Source organism: Anolis carolinensis, chromosome 1 (genome assembly GCF_035594765.1).
Source record: "Anolis carolinensis isolate JA03-04 chromosome 1, rAnoCar3.1.pri, whole genome shotgun sequence".
Lineage (NCBI taxonomy): Eukaryota > Metazoa > Chordata > Lepidosauria > Squamata > Dactyloidae > Anolis > Anolis carolinensis.
In genome coordinates this window covers 25,449,676-25,467,509 of record NC_085841.1, presented here as the reverse complement: position 1 = coordinate 25,467,509, position 17,834 = coordinate 25,449,676, and the positions used below count along the sequence as shown (strand labels likewise).

General features: G+C 40.5%; 2 protein-coding genes across 15 annotated transcripts in view; one reads left to right on the top strand and one right to left on the bottom strand.

Annotated features, from left to right (window-relative positions):
* Positions 1–4,639, bottom strand: part of prepl (prolyl endopeptidase like) — a 43,887-nt gene extending 39,248 nt beyond the window's left edge. For all 4 annotated transcript variants that reach the window (XM_008115718.3, XM_008115719.3, XM_008115720.3 and 1 more), the window contains exons 1-2: positions 4,495–4,639; positions 191–571 (exon numbers count right to left, since the gene is read on the bottom strand). In XM_008115718.3, the coding sequence (XP_008113925.1) occupies positions 191–400 (210 nt within the window). In that variant the 5' untranslated portion in view covers positions 401–571; positions 4,495–4,639. The remainder of the gene's footprint in view (positions 1–190; positions 572–4,494) is intronic.
* A 2,801-nt stretch (positions 4,640–7,440) lies between these two features.
* camkmt (calmodulin-lysine N-methyltransferase) overlaps positions 7,441–17,834 on the top strand; it is a 796,752-nt gene continuing 786,358 nt past the window's right edge. For 8 of the 11 annotated variants that reach the window (XM_062968944.1, XM_062968940.1, XM_062968943.1 and 5 more), the window contains exons 1-2: positions 7,441–7,798; positions 15,085–15,099. In XM_062968944.1, coding sequence (XP_062825014.1) covers positions 7,709–7,798; positions 15,085–15,099 — 105 coding nt within the window. In that variant the 5' untranslated portion in view covers positions 7,441–7,708. The remainder of the gene's footprint in view (positions 7,799–15,084; positions 15,100–17,834) is intronic. The other 3 variants (XM_062968948.1, XM_062968938.1, XM_062968947.1) reach the window with 3 other exon arrangements.

Genomic DNA, 17,834 nt, shown 5'->3' with positions numbered 1-17,834 from the left:
GTTCAGCCAGAACAGAAAGTGAAGGCTTTAACAGTTTCATAATCTTACAAACGTTAGTGAAAACACACTTTCAGTATTACTGAACTGCTAGGTTCAGTGTCTCACTGATATTTGAAAGACTGTAGCATTATTTTATTGTGCAAGGATTAGGATGGTTACTGACTTGAAATATTTATTTAAACAGATTTACCTTATAGGAAAAGAATCTCCTGGGCTGAATGCCTCCTTGGAAACCAGGAACAATATAAGTATTTCTAAAGCACTTTGGAAACCAACACACTTGTAGCTCTCTTTGACAAAAAGGTCTTTGAACTAGAGAGAGGAAACATTTGGGACAGTTGTTGAAGGGACTAATACTGGGCTTCAGAACACGAAGAAAATATTTCGTTCTAAAATGCATGATGACAAAATATTCATTTTCCTTGATTGTTGATTCTTATTTCCATGTTTCGATGAGTTCAAGGCGGTGTCAGGCACAATTCACACAGATACCACAACATAGTAGAAACTGAGTGTATGTTTTCTTTTACTGCAGCCATTCAGTCTTCAAATCCCAGGAATCAGAGTGGAACTGGTGGGACAAAAGAACACAATGGCAAAGAAACTAGAAGCATATTTGAAATTTCTATATTGTTTATTAAGCTGGGCTAATCTTTTTTGTGTTGCTCTTAGAGAGGGGACACTGCAATCCTTTGACTTGGCAAGGTCATATGACCTGAAGAAGCAATGAGAGTATACCCTCCAACTATTTCAGTTTGACAGGCACGGGAAAGGGAAAAAATAAGAGCAATGCCACAAAATAGGAGTGCAGAGTCAGTGCTCTGTTTTGCAATGAAATTTTCCTTCAATCCCCAAATTTCTAATATGGCAGAGACACTAAATATTGTTCACACCTATTTGTTTGTTTGCATTCTTTTGGTACCTTTGCATCGGAGGCCAAAACTTAAGCTACTACATTGTAAGGACTGAGTGAAAAGGGGGAAGGAGGGTCTAGGAGATGGATGCCCTCATTTTTGGTCCCCTTGTAGCTATGTTCCTCCTCAATCAATCTCAACTTATATATAAATATGGAACTGCTACTCATCCAAACACAGTGGGCTTTTGGTATCCGCTGAGATTTGGTTGCAGGACCCCTATGGATATCACAGCGTCCAGCCTATTATCCATTATCACAGTGGTTCTCAACCTGTGGGTCACAAGATATTTTTGGCCTTCAACTCCCAACAATCCTAACAACTGGTAAACTGGCTGCGATTTCTGGGAGTTGTAGTCCAAAAACATCTGGGGACTTCAGGTTGAGAACCACTACATTATTAGAATATCCATATTCTAAGCACTCAAATACCCCCAGGGCAGTAGGAAAGCAGATGAGATTAAAACTATGGTCACAAAGTGGGACTGAACCTAAAAAAAAACCCCTGTGAGTTAATTCTGCTTTATTATACCACATCTCTCCATATCTGACTCATTACAGTTCCAGAGGCCCCAAAGGGGAATAGGGAAATGTCACCCTCCAGGACAGTAATGACCAAATCACTTTTATTTACATAATGTCAGCATATTCTGTTCTTTTCATATTGCAGAGATGATAACTTATCTTTTAATGAAACCAAAGAACTACACAAATTACAAACTAAAAACAAAACGTATCACCACAACAAGGAATTCAACCAGTTCTTCTCACAAGCAAGATGACACCCAAAAAATTCACATCCACATATGTAATTTAATGTTAAATAGGCTTTTCCTTAATCCCTCCTTATTATCCAACATTTTCACTTATCCAACATTCTGCCGTCCCGTTTATGTTGGATAAGCATGACTCTACTGTAATAATAATAGTAACAACAACGATGATGTTTGAATCTGTGGATACAAGGGGCTAAATGTACATTGTGGAAACACACACATTCATATTATGTCATTTATTGTAGATTATTCGTTCAATCACTTCAGACTCTTCATGACCTCATGGACCAACCCATGTCAGAGCTTCCTGTCGGCCGTCGCCTTCAATTATGTTATATAATCAACGGTAATGTAGTGCTGTTTATTATGTCACAAGCAGACAAACCTAAAGTAGCAACACATTTATGTGCATGAAATGTCTAACCTAATGAATGGAGTGACTATGTTAGGTGAACATAGCATTGAATGATGCCTCCCCACAAGGGTCTTTCTCCAGGGGCAAACCAAGAATGGGCAACTTGGAAGTCCCTGAACAGACTCAGAAGTGGAGTTGGAAGATCAAGACAACCTGGCAAAATGGCATGATCTAGACGAATCTTCCACCTTATCTGACTGTGGAGCAGAACAAACAACTCCGCATATGTATGCTTGCCCACAATGCCCTGCCTCATGCACAGAACTGTTTAAAACTACAGACAATGCGATAGCTGTTACCCATTTTTGGTCTAAAATTATTTAAACGCATGTGCTCCCTCAATTTTTAATCAGTATTATACTTATTTATGCAATGCTTTTGACACGAAATAAATAAATGGGAGTTACTGTATTTCTATCTAATGAAATAATGAATCTTTTGGACTTGGTGACTAATAAGAGTTTTTAATCAAGAAGTCAAGTCATGAAAATGGTCATTAAAACTTTTCTCACAGATTTAGTACAGCTTTCTTTCTCCGAAAACAGTTCTCTAGCTGTCTGTATTCTGAAGTAGGATCCGTTGAGGTCAATAGGGTTTATTCCCAGAGAAGTGCATTCGGGATTATAACCACAAGATTATTTACAGAGGCACATTAATCTAGGGGTGCATCTACAAATTGTCAATATCCGCTGGATAATGGAGGAAGCCAGGGAGTTTCAGAAAAACATCTACTTCTGCTTTATTGACTATTCTAAAGCCTTCGACTGTGTGGATCATAACAAACTATGGCATGTTCTTGGTGGTATGGGGATACCAAGTCACCTTGTCTGTCTCCTGAGAAATCTGTATAAAGACCAAGTAGCCACAGTAAGAACAGATCACGGAACAACAGACTGGTTCAAGATTGGGAAAGGAGTGTGGCAGGGCTGCATACTTTCACCCTCCCTATTCAACTTGTACACAGAACACATCATGCGGGACTTGAGGAATCCAAGGCCGGAGTTAAAATTGCTGGAAGAAACATTAACCACCTTAGTTATGCAGATGATACCACTCTGATGGCCGAAAGCAAGGAGGAGCTGAGGAGCCTTATCACCAAGGTGAAAGAAGAAAGTGCAAAAGCTGGGTTGCAGTTAAACGTCAAAAAAACCAAGATCATGGCAACTACACCTATTGATAAATGGCAAATAGAGGGAGGAAACATGGAGGCAGTGACAGACTTTATATTTCTAGGTGCAAAGATCACTGCAGATGCAGACTGCAGCCAGGAAATCAGAAGACGTTTATTTCTTGGGAGGAGAGCAATGGCCAACCTTGACAAAATAGTGAAGAGCAGAGAAATCATACTTGCAATGAAGATCCGCATAGTCAAAGCAATGGTATTCCCCATAGTAACCTATGGATGCGAGAGCTGGACCATAAGGGAGGCTGAGCAAAGGAAGAGAGACGCTTTTGAACTCTGGTGCTGGAGGAAAATCCTGAGAGTGCCTTGGACCGCAAGAAGATCCAACCAGTCCATCCTCCAGGAAATAATGCCCGGCTGCTCATTGGAGGGAAGGATATTAGAGGCAAAGCTGAAGTATTTTGGCCACATCATGAGGAGACAGGAAAGCTCGGAAAAGATCATGATGCTGGGGAAAATGGAAGGAAAAAGAAAGAGAGACCGACCAAGGGTGAGATGGATGGATGGTATCCTTGAAGTGACTGGGTTGACCTTGAAGGAATTGGGGGCGGTGACGGCCGACAGGGAGCTCTAGAGTGGACTGGTCCATGAGGTCACGAAGAGTCGGAGACGACTAAATGACTAAGCAGCAGCATCTACATCAGGCATGGGCAAACTTGGGCCCTCCAGGTGTTTTGGACTTCAACTCCCACCATTGCTAACAGCCTCAGGCCCCTTCCTTTCTTAAGGATGCTGGGGGAGGGGGGAGGAAAGGGCCTGGGGCTGTTAGGAATGGTGGGAGTTGAAGTCCAAAACAGCTGGAGGGCCAAATTTGCCCACTCCTGATCCACACTGTAGAATTAATGCTGTTTGATATACCACTTTAACTGCCATGCCCCAATGCTTTGGAATCCATGGAAGTTGTAGTTTAGCCCCTCTCTTTCAAAGAGTGCTGGTGACCCACCATACTGCAATTCCCAGAATCTCATAGCACTGAACCACAGCAGTTAAAGTGGATTAAAACTGCATCAATTTTACAGTGATGATGCACCATAGGAGCAAACCATGTGCAATGCAATGGCACTGAAGTCTGGGGATGGTTACCATTAGCGCCAAAACCTACATTGGCAATAGTTACTTTGTAAACATTTCCAATGCTGATCACTTTCAATAAACAATGGCATTAATCTCCTACGCATCCCACGGAGCACCGGGATCCACTATTTACCTTTTGCTTTCCCTGTAAGTCGAAACATAACAAACCCGAGTCTCAGCAAATGCGGCTGAAGCTGAACATGTTGAGCCCTAACATGCAGCAACATGGCCAGTCGGGCAATAATGATGTCATGCCTGGGCGACGAAAGCTTTCCGCTGCCCTCAAGGCGTACGCTTGCTATGGACGCCCACAACAAAGATGGCAGCGACAGCCGGTTATCCAAAGTCATCGGCTTGCCCAAAAGGAAGATGGAGGCCGACCTCTATAGCTCTCCGCGTTCTTTCTGCTGCCCGTACTTATGATGCCGACACGTCCGAGCCTATAGTCGCCATCTTGGTTTAGGGCACCAGACGCTGAGCGTGACGTCTTGTTTATCTCCAAAAAAGCCCCGCCTCCTTGAAGTTTAGTTCAAAACTTTTCGGGTGATTTAACGCGACATTTACCCCTTTCATTGACTTTTTTTTAGATGGAAAGATTATTATTATTATTATTATTATTATTATTATTATTATTATTATTATGAGGATAAAGAAGATTAATCTCGCTGTGCCTTTTTAATGCAGAAAGTCAATGATATTTCTTCATAATTTGTAATATTTGCATATACATGAGATATCTTGGTGGTGGGACTCAAGTCTAAACATGAAATTTATTTATACTTCATATACATATACACACAGACACACACACATAGATAGATATAATACTGGAATGATTTTGTGTATGGAATAAAGTTTGTAAACGTCGAAACATCAAAAAAGCAAAGGTATCACTGTCTTAGCCACTCATAAGGACAATTTCAGATTATTTAGATCTGAGAAATAAATGTAGTCTAGCTCTCTCAGTATAACAGGCAAAATATTTCCTGTTTTTAATTAAATGAATCACATTTAGTAGACCCCAACCACTGTATTTTTAATTTTTTTAAAAAAATTTTTTGGTTTAGTCTCATATAATAAAGATTAGAGAACTCTTATCTGTAGAAGTATTTAGCAGCATGAAAAACAACTGAACCAAATAAAAACTCTAATCCAGGGCAGTGGTTCCCAAACCCCAGGGTTCAGTGATACATATTTAAAATCAAATTTAAAACGGATTTAAAACTAAAACCACATGAGGCCAACTATTTAATTTACAGTCTTCGTAATAGCTACTACATATATTTGTACTACAACTTGTCATCAGGTAGGTAGTTTCCTGGCTTCACATCTCAACATTTTATTTGCCATCAGAACAAGACTCGATTCTTTACATTGATTCCTTATTTCTTTTACATTTTTAATAGGTGTATTTGTGGTATTTTTACAATGTTTATGTGTTTTAATTATTCCGTAACCTGCATCGAGCCACGAGGAAAGGCAGGTATGAAATATAATAATAATAATAATAATAATAATAATAATAATAATAATAATAATAATAATAATAATAATAGAAAGTGAGGAAAAATCTTCTGAATAGGGGCACAGACTGAAAAGAAACACCACAGGGTGTTAACTCTTCCCTATGCTATCCAAAGTGTGTATGTGTGTGTGGTATATATGTATATGTGTACATGTATATATGTGTGTGTGTGTGTGTGTGTGTGTGTATATATATATAGTTCAGTTGCATTATGGTGTTTTTTCCCCTCAATAAAATAGTATTAAAATTAATAAATGTATTGATTTTAAAAACAGTAATAATAGAAAGCGAGGAGCAATCTTCTGACAGCAAAATGAACACAACAGGGGTGTTAACCCCTATGCTATCCAAAGCTTATACATACACACACACACACACACATATGTGTTAAAGAGCTGAGCTGCTGAACTTGCAGACCGAAAGGTCCCAGGTTCAAATCCCGGGAGCGGAATGAGAGCCCGCTGTTAGCTCAAGCTTCTGCCAACCTAGCAGTTCGAAAACATGCCAATGTGAGTAGATCAATAGGTACCACTCCGGCAGGAAGGTAACGGCACTCCATGCAGTCATGCCGGCCACATGACCTGGAGGTGTCTACGGACAACGCCGGCTCTTTGGCTTAGAAATGGAGATGAGCACCAACCCCCAGTTGGTCACGACTGGACTTACCGTCAGGGGAAAACCTTTACCTTACCCTATATATATATATATATATATGTATATATACACACACACACACACACACACACACACAACTTTTTACTCTCTCTCTCTCTCTATATATATATATAAACAACATTCTTTTACTAGTATATATATTACTGCATAAAATATATTATAATACTCTCTCTCTCTCTCTCTCTCTCTCTCTATATATATATATATATATATATATAATACAGTAGAGTCTCACTTATCCAAGCCTTGCTTATCCAAGCCTCTGGATTATCCAAGCCATTTTTGTAGTCAATGTTTTCAATATATCGTGATATTTTGGTGCTAAATTCGTAAATACAGTAATTACAACATAACATTACTGCGTATTGAACTACTTTTTCTGTCAAATTTGTTGTCTAACATGATGTTTTGGTGCTTCATTTGTAAAATCATAACCTAATTTGATGTTTAATAGGCTTTTCCTTAATGCCTCCTTATTATCCAACATATTCGCTTATCCAAGCTTCCGCCGGGCCGTTTAGCTTGGATAAGTGAGACTCTACTGTATTTGTATTAATACATAATACTAATATACTGTATATATATATATATGCATATGCTTTGGATATTTTAATATTTTTACGGAAGGAAAAAACACCATATATATATATATATATATAATGGTGTTTTTTCCTTTTAGTAAAAATTAGTATTAAAATTAATAAAAAAATAAACAGATTAAAACAACAGCAAGAAGGCAATCAAAGTGGCATGTAAGAACAGCCTGATATAGGCCACAACCTAGCCCTCAAGCCTACTGCGGCTTCCAGTTGCCATGGCAACCTCCAATGGAATTATGGGACTTGCAGTTCAGGGCGGAGCCCTCCGAACCCTTAGCCGGAGGACTCTTGGGCCTCACTGAACTACAAGTCCCAGAATGCCTCCGTACGTTCATAGCGCCATACCAGTCTATCAAGCGCCTAGGTCTCGATTCCAGGTCCTGTCTCCTCACAAGTCACTCTTGCGAGAGGCGCTGAGGAAGAAAATAGCTTTCCTTGAGCCTCAGAGCGCTTCTCGCTTCTCTCTTCCTCTTTAGCTCTATTTTGATTTGATTCTTGGCGCGCTCGTGCAAGTTCGTGGCTCAGGCGGAGGAAGGAGCGCCCTCAGCATGACTGCAGAGCCAGCCCCGAGCAGCCTTTCCCCTTCTTCGCCTGGCAGGGCGGCCAGAGCCAAAGCCCGGTGGAAGCTGCTCAGACAGGTAGTATTCCGCCCATTTTGTGTGTGAACAAGTTCTCCAGCAGTTTCATTCTACGCCAGGCCTGGGCAAACTTGGTTCCTCCAGGGGTTTTGGATTTCAACTCCCACAATTCCTACCAGCCTATGGCTGGTAGGAATTGTGGGAGTTGAAGTCCAAAACCCCTGGAGGGACCAAGTTTGCCCAGGCCTGGTGTAGATGTTGTATTTTGTACCTTTGAGATTGGGTGGGTAAAAAACAAAAATTATTATCATTGCCTTCGTAATAATATATTATTATATCCTATTGCAGCTTGTATTAAATACGTAGCTTTTCCCATAGATTGCATCAACATTAACACAGTTTGACACCGCTCGAACTGCCATGGCTCACTGCTGAGATTTGTAGTTCGGTGAGGCGCCAGGACTCTTTGGTGGAGAAAGCTAAAAACGTCATAAAACAACTCTCATGATCCCGTAGCATTGAGCCATGGCTATTATTTGCTTTATTTATTATTTCCTGCAGTATTACCCTGCTCAATCTCAACTCCAAAGGGCTTCCAAATTGGCAACAGTTCAACGCCACAATAAACATAAAGATACAAATACAATATACATTATACAGTAAAATAAATAAATCCTAAAATCATAACAGTCAATACATTAAATAAACTGTTAAAAGCACAAAGACCCAAAATAATAATCCAGGAGCCATTCTAATCATATTTCAATGACTACATATCTCCATGCGGTCATGCCGGCCACATGACCTTGGAGGTGTCTACGGATAACGCCGGCTCTTCGGCTTAGAAATGGAGATGAGCACCAACCCCCGGAGTCACACACTAGACTTAATGTCAGGGGAAAACCTTTACCTTTACTCATAGCCGCCTAATGCACTGTCCTACTTTCCAAACGCTTAGTTCAACATTCAGGTTTCAAGTTTCTTAAGGCCAGGAGGGAAGGGGCCGATCTAATTTCACTGTGACAAACGATAGCAAAACATATGACAATAAAACAAAGCACATGAGAAGCAAAAAAACAACAATTTACACAATGTCAATAAAAACAGGGTAAAAGCCATGTCTATATTTCATTCCATATTTCATAAAGCCGGGTCTTATTGTGGTGTCAAACTGTGTTAATTGAAGGGCGGAGATTCCCCCATAGATAAAAGACATAGATAAAACCATAAAACCATGAAAGCACATATAGAAGAATGCTTATTAATAATAACAATATCCTGCTTTTCTATTTTAAATAAGACATAGTTCTCTTCTACACAGCTATATAAAATCCATAGCATCTGCTTTGAACTGAATTATCTGGCAGTGTGAATTCGGGGCCCTTCCAGGCCCCTTCCACACAGCTGAATAAAATCCCATTTTATCTGCTTTGAACTGGGATATATGGCAGTGTGGACTTAAGACCCTTCCACACAGCCATATAACTCAGGAATATTAAGGCAGAAAATCCCACAATATCTGCTTTGAACTGGAATATCTGAGTCCACACTGCCATGTATTCCCGTTCAAAGCAGAAAATGTGGGATTTTATTTAGCTGTGTGGAACGGGCCTCAGATATTCCAGTTCAAAGCAGATAATGTGGGTTATTCTGCCTTGATATTCTGGATTATGGCTGTGTGGATGGGCCCTCAGACAGGCCCTATATCCCAAGATCTGATCCCAGGTTTTCTTTTTTCTCCAGATTATCTGGCAGTGTGAACTCAGGTCCCTTCCACACAGTCATATAACCCAGAATGTCAAGGCAGAAAATCAATATCTATTTTGATATTCTGGATTATATGGTAGTTCAGAAGGGCCCGTAGATATAATAGGGAATGATGCACCTACCTGTCTTTAGGATTGAGCCAAATTTAATGGAGCTCCAGTGACTGTTCTCTGTCTCTTTCTCTCCCTATATATTACAATTTGTTTGTTTATTTAATTTATATGCTGCCTTTCTCCCAGAATGGGACTTATTCCGACAGCAATAAAATAAAAACATTTACCATACAATTTAAAAATAAACCATAGAATTGTTATGGAGGACGTAGAGTCCTGGATAGATGTTCTCTCAAGTAAAAAAATAAGGTTTTTTTAAAAAAAATTAATGTTATTTCAACTATCATGGCAGCCCTGCACCCCTCACCTCAGCGAATGAGGAGGGCCTATTTCAGTTGAATAGGAATTCAATTTTAGATTTCCTCTTAATCAAATTATCTATCCACTTCGTCACATTGGTTCCATAGAGTGCTAAGTTTAAATCGAAATCACCAGCCTGCAATGAAAAAACATTTTTCGCTATTATAGCTGTTTTTAAATATACTGAATTCAATGCACACAATAAAAATATCATACCGCACTCAGTTCTTTCATACATTTAATTAGTAATTGCAAAACTAATTTAGCTCAGCCACATCTTACAACATAGGCCCCTTCCCCACAGCTGAATAAATCCCACATTTTCTGTTTTGAACTGGAATATATGGCAGTGTGGACTCAGATAACCCAGTTCAAAGCAGATATTGTGGGATTTTCTGCCTTGGTATTCTGGGTTATATGGCTGTATGCAAAGGCCCATAGGCATGCCAAAGCAAGTTGTGAAAAAAATGTATTCGAGGAAGTAAATTTCAAGTCATTTTTGGATTTACAATGTCAAATTGCTATAGAACTGGTATTAGCTGTACCCGGCCATGCATTGCTGTGGCCCAGTCTGGTTCAATGGGAAAGAAAAGATAGAGAAAAAGTAGGCTTCAGATATATGTGAGTTCACAATGCTTGTGGGTAGTCAATATTTGTGGTGGAGATTGTCTGTTTTGGCAACTCTGGAGCATGGGACATATTATCCATGTGATAAGCAGCTCATGTTCTGATATTAACCACAGAATTCTAAAGATTGCCTGTGAGTGTAAACATAGATAGATGGATGGATGGATATAGATCTCTTTATTTCTCTGACCTCCCCTTGGGGAGAATGACAGGGGCGTGGCTTCATCATTGGCCATGCCCCTTTTTTATTTTCCTGCTGGGAGAGGCCATAGGCCCCTCCCAGGGAGCAACCCTAGTGCCTCCTCCTCCCTATTATTGAAAATCTGGCTACCAGTATTAAAATACTCTAAAATCAGGACAGTAAATAAAGAACACCACTCAGAAAACAGAAGAATTCCAGACATGAAACAATCAGGGTTAGCTAACACCTCCCAACAAAGGATTCCCCCAGGCAGAAAGAAGCCAGGCTTTGAAGCTGCAAGGCTATTCAATGCTAATCAAGCTGGCCAATTACAACATTCACACTTGCTTCAAGCAGAAAAGAGTTCTTTCTCCCACCCTGGACCTTCCACAGATATATAAAGAAAAGCCTCCCAAAGGATGGTAAATCATCAGGGCGTCCCCTGGGTAACATCCTTGCAGATGGCCAATTCTCTCACAAAAGAAGTGACTTGCAGTTTGTCAAGTTGCTCCTGACACAGAAAAAAACACAATAAAAATATAATTATAATAATATAATGTACTGCAGGATGCCCCACAACAACATTTTTTTTTGCAGATTAATAAACCTTTTTTCATGTTTTTATGATAGAACTCTAGGAAATAATACCATTGACAAACCTAGGAGCAAAAATCATAGTGTTATATAGTGTAAAATATTATAATATTATCTATATATATAAAAGAGTGATGGCATCACGGCGACCCACAAAACAACAAAACTACAGGCCCCCCAACCTCGAAATTTGACAACACAACCCATCATCCACGCCTCTAGGTTGATACAACAAAAAGCAAAGAAAAATAAAGTCAAAATTAGAGGGAGAGAAATAATTGTTTTTATCCAATTGCTGCCACTTAGAAGGCTCTAAGCTCTGCCCACTTGGTCTCCTAGCAACCCACTCAGCCCAGTGTTAATAAAAGAATAAAAAATAAAATAAATACAAATAATACAATAAAAAACTAATACAATAAATACTATAATAACAAAATAACTAAAAATAATACAACAAAATAATAAAATATAATAAATAAAAAAGATAAGTTACAATAAAATTAATTAAAAAATACAAATAACGTCAAATAAAAATTCCACAACAACTTTTAACCAATACCACCACCACTTTGCCACAGCAACGCGTGGCTGGGCACAGCTAGTAATAATATATAATAGTAATGTAATACAATTATAATAACATAATTGTACTATAATACAGTTAAATAAAAATATAAGATAATAAATATAATAACATTTAATATTAATGTAATTCAATTATAATAATATAATAAGTAGTGGTATCTCTCGCTCACCTTGCTGGGGGTCATGAAAAGGATTTTCACTCTCAGTATCCCTCCTTTCTGTGGCTAGGCCACAGAGCCTCGGCTTCGCATAACTTGCCAAGCCAAACTGAGTGGCGAGGAGGCAGGCCTAGCCATCCCTTGCGGTCCCAACCATGCTGATTGCTAAAGGGAGGAAACTGTTTGGCTGTTGGTAGCGCCATTGCTAAGGGGAGGAGTTGTCTGGTAGGGTTGCTAAGGTAGATGGAGACTGCTTGGCCGTTGCTAAGAGGAGGAGCCGTCTGCTATGATGGTAGCTAAGGGAGGAGGAGATTGATTGGCCGTTATAAAAGGGCATGGTTTTACCTGTTTCAGGTGTGACAGGTTTGTGATAGTAGGTATTTGAATACTTTAAAACATTCACCAGTTCAAATGCTACATTGTCTCCAAATTTCGTAGCAATCGGTGAAGTAGTTTGGGAGATATGAAGTCCCCACAAATGGACATTACATTTTTATTTATATAGATATATTAATTTTTTATGACTTTCAGTTTTTGCAGGCTTGCATATTAGTTCTACTTAAGGCAGAATGAATGAATTAGTGGGATTTATATAAGTAACATTTTGAGTGACAGGTCCTGTTGACTCAATAAAAGCACTGAAAGTAACAATTGGATATGGACTATAGTTTGTTGAAGTGCGGTAGTATTGCTCTTTTCATAATCTTGCTATTTTCATTATGGAATAACTTGCTTTAGACCCCTTCCACACAGCTGAATAAAATCCCACATTTTTTTTGCTTTGAACTGGAATGTATGGCAGTGTGGACTCAGATAACCCACTTCAAAGAAGATATTGTGGGATTTTCTACCTTGATGTTCTGGACTATAGGGCTATATTGAGGGGTCCTCAGTTCAAAGCAGATATTGTGTGATTTGCTGCCTTGATTTTCTGGGTTACATGGCTGTGTGGAAGGGCCCTGAGTCTTGTGTTGTGGATGCAGCATGGGTTGCTGTAAATCCTTTGAGCTAAATGCCATGTACTTTTATTCTGTAGTGTCTTTTGAGCCATATTGCTAGTTCCTAAATTTAATTGTACTTAATGCAATTGTACTGTACTAGTCTAAAGTTTAGGAACTATTGTGCCTAAGTAAAATGAAACATAGGGCCCTTCCACACAGCCCTAGATACCAGAATATCAAGGCAGAAAATCCCACAATATCTGCTTTGAATTGGGTTATCTGAGTCCACACTCAGATAATGTGGGATTTTCTGCCTTGATATTATGGGATATAGGGATGTGTGGAAGGGCCCATAGTTATTTGCCATCTTTTAAACTGCATGATGAGGAAAATGGCTAGTGCTTCTGAAAAGGGATCATATTATGTTAGTAATCCTGCAGCTTTAGCTATATGAAGAAAAAACTCAAGTAAAAACTTCTTAAGCTATCTGATGTGGTAAACTGATATTTCCCCCCACTGTGCGAAGAACTGACATTATGCTTGTGTCCATTAGCTAAAACTGGCAACTTGCCATGGACAGGTAGCCCATAGACTGGCATTGGTCCATCGGCAATCACTTTGGGCCCTTCCACACAGCCATATAACCCAGAATATCAAGGCAGAATAACCCACAATACCTGCTTTGAACTGGGTTATCTGAGTCCATACTGCCATATATTCTAGTTCAAAGCAGATAATGTAGGATTTTGTTCAGCTGTGTGGAAGGGGCCATTGATAGCAAGCCTCTGTATTAGTTTTCCTCTGACAAGTTTTTGGAAATTATAGCCAGTGAAAAATCTAGTAGTCAATTATTGTCAGGACTATACTATAGAATGTTGAATTGACGGCAGTGACTTCCATTTTTTTGAGCTTAATTCAAGTTGTTTTTTTTAAAAATAAAGCTCTAAATGTATCAACAGTACTGAATGAACTGCCGTAGTAGGATCCCCCGGTGGCACAATGGATTAAACTCTTGTGTTGACAGGACTGCTGACTTGAAGATTGGGTTGCTGGCCTGAATTTTTGCCGGTTTGAATCTGAGGAGAGCGCGAATGAGCTCCCTCTGTCAACTCCAGCTCCCCATGCAGGGACACGAGAGAAGCTTCCCACAAGGATGGCAAAAGCATCAAACATCCAGGTGTCCCCTGGGCAACATCCTTGCAGACAGCTAGACTTGCAGTTGCTCCTGACACACACATACACGCAAAAGCCTGCAGTGGTTTCCCGTTTTTTCAAAAGCCTAATTAAAGGCGTTAGTTTTAGTGTAAAGCTCTAACTGGGTTGTGGAGAAGGCATTTGAAAGACCACCTTTTGAAAGACTTTCCACCATTGAGTACATTAGACAGATACGTTTTTGTAACAATACTCCAGTTACAGATGTTATTTCAAACAGTTGCTGGCAGATAGGTTGTTGATAACAGGGTGACTTGAAGGTCTTCCATTCATAGGGTTGCCATAACTCAAAGTTGACTTGATGGCAATTAACAACAACATTAAAAAAAAAAACTCACTAGAACATACATCTGGAAAATGCTATAGGATTGTCACTAATGTACACATAATGTATTCAAATGTGAACAGAGATGTTGAGGTGCATGCAACTGGCTTAAGAATAATAGCTTAGCACCTGAAAAGATTTAAATAACAAGAATGTATAAATAGTGAATGCTCATTTTGTTAATATGATCAAACTTTAAATCCTTGATTTTGATAGTACAAGATCAAGGATATAAAATCTTGTCAATAAAAGGATTGACTATGAGAGTGAAGATGTTTTATCAAGCACCACAGTATTTCTAGGTTTATAGTGTGCATCCTGAATGTCTGCTGGTTGTTGATATAGACCAGATTTGACCCAGATTTGTTGTGTCTTCTTGCTTTGTGTACACTATGCATAAGTGTATTACAGCAAATACTGGTAATATTGCTGTTTGATTGTTGGAGTCTTCAGAACACACTACAATAGCTTTCCTGAGATTTGACATGATAAGCAGTTATTGTAGCATTTTTCATCCTCGGTTTCTTTTTCTTTCCTGTACAGCTTGTAGCAGTGAAGGTACTTTTGCATGTTTTTTTAAAAAAAAATACACACTAGTTGGACTGCTACCCATTCTCAATCCATATCTTCATACACATGTCCATATGTATCAATTTCATTCTTTTGCTTGATTCCCACTCCAGTCTAAAGCATCTTTCCCCAACTTGATGTCTTCAAGATACTTTGGATTTACAATTCCTATCCATTCCACATATAAGATATAGGAATGACCATGAATTGTAGTCTGGTACTTCTGGAGGGCATCAGGTTAGGGAAATCTGTGGGACAAACTGTCATCCTCACAGTGCTCACCATATAGTATGTAAAGGTGCCAAGTCTTTCATTCTCATCTGGTTTGAGCTGTCAGAAGCTGCCTTCAGTCCAGATGAGGCTATTGTTTGCTTACAGCCTTATATATAGCACACTGCAGTATTCGAACAGGGACTTTATTAATTCATGAACTACAGTGACCAGGTTATCATTGTCCAGAAAAGACTTTAGGTTATAGGCCACAGAAATACCAGATAATGGAATCTACCTGGGCCTCCATTTGGATCCAGGAACAGTCTCAAGCTAATTATCTGGTCCTGCATCCCATCCAAGACAATTCACCCAGTTTCCAAATACAGTAGAAACTCAGTTATCCAACTTCCGCTCATCCGACACTCCATATTATCCAATGCCCTGGGGCCACCCTCCCTTTCTCGCTCGCTCCCCTGCCCTCCCGGCCAGCTGGGTCCTGGTTCTGCACCAAGCAAGGGAGGGCGGACAGCAAAGGCAGCAGCAGATGCAGAAGTAAGAGCCTGGCATCCCCTTCCTGCCTTCTCTGGACTCTAGCTCCCTACTCCGCTCATTCCAGTGGCAAAGGCAGCAGCAGCGGCCACCTTTGCCACCCCCCTTGCTTGCTCACTCACTCACTGGGTCGGCTCCTGGTTATGCTGCCACTGCTGGGACCCAGCCTGGTGAGTGAGTGAGAGAACGAGGGAGGGCAGGGGAGTGAGTGAGAAAGTGAGGGTGGTTGGCAAAGGCGGCAGCAGCGGCAAAAGCAAGAGGCTGGAAGAAGCAGTAGAGTGTTGTTGTATGTCTTTCGGGCTGTGTGGCCATGTTCCAGAAGTATTCTCTCCTGACGTTTCACCCACATCTATGGCAGGCATCCTCAGAGGTTGTGAGGTATGGATAAACTAAGTAAGGAAAGGAAAGAATATATATCTGTGTAAAGTCCAAGGTGTGGCAAATTTCTATATGGAATACTTTGAAAAACAGGCCCTAGAAACAGCACCAAAAAAGCCAACTGTTTGGTTCAGATACGTAGATGACACCTTCACAATCTGGAGCCATGGAGAGGAAGAACTCAGCAAGTTCCTGGACCATCTTAACAGCATCCACCCAAACATCCAATTCACCATGGAAAAAGAAAAGGAAGGAAAACTGCCATTTCTAGATGTTCTGGTCATTCGCAAACCCAATCAACAATTGGGCCACACAGTTTACAGAAAACCTACACACACAGATAGATACCTTCATAAAAACTCCAACCATCACCCAAGTCAAAAAAGGAGCACAATCAAAGCCCTGACAGACCGTGCACAAAGAATCTGCGAACCTCACCTCCTCCAAGGTGAACTCAACCACCTAAACTGGGCTCTACAGGCCAATGGATACTCCACCACAGACATCAGAAGAGCTGCGAGGCCAAGAACAAGCCATGAGAGTCAAGACAAAGATCCACCCAGAGGAAAGGTGTTCTTACCATACATCAAGGTGACCGCATAGGCATAGGCAAATTGATGAAGAAGCACAACCTACAAACTATCTACAGGCCCACAAAGAAAATCCAACAAATGCTACTGTCAGCGAAGGACAAGAGGGATCCTCTCTCTTCTGCAGGAGTCTACCGGATACCATGCAGCTGTGGACAAGTCTACATAGGGACCACCAAATGCAGCGCCCAAACAAGAGTCAAAGAACATGAAAGGCACTGCAGACTAATTCAGCCAGAGAAATCAGCCATAGCAGAGCATTTGATGAACCAGCCTGGACACAAGATACTATTTGAGAACACAAAAATGCTGGACCATTCCAACAACTATCATGTCAGACTACACAGAGAAGTCATTGAAATCCACAAGCATGTGGACAACTTTAACAGAAAGGAAGAAACCATGAAAATGAACAAAATCTGGCTACCAGTATTACAAAACTCCAAAATCAAAACAGTAGATGGGAACCAACACAATGAAGGCTTGACTGAACAAAGGATGCCCCCAGGCAAGGGACAAAACATCTCCAATGCTAATTAGGGTGATTAACTGAAACATTAATGCTGGCTCCCAGTGACAAAGGACTCTTGCCACACCTTGGACTTTACACAGATATATATTCTTTCCTTTCCTTACTTAGTTTATCCATACGTTACAACCTCTGAGGATGCCTGCCATAGATGTGGGCGAAACGTCAGGAGAGAATACTTCTGGAACATGGCCACACAGCCCGAAAGACATACAACAACCTTGTGATCCCGGCCATGAAAGCCTTCGACAACACATTAAGCAGTAGAGTCTTATACAGTAAGACTTAAGAGCCAGGCTCCTGCTGCTGCCTTTACTGCCCTCCCTCGCTTGTTTACTCACTCATCTGGCCGGGTCTTAGCGACAAAGGCAGCGGCGGCAGAACCAGGACCCGGCCCGGTGAGTGAGCAGACGAGCAAGGGAGGGCGGCAAAGGCGGCGGCTGCTGCTGCCGCCTTTGCCGCTG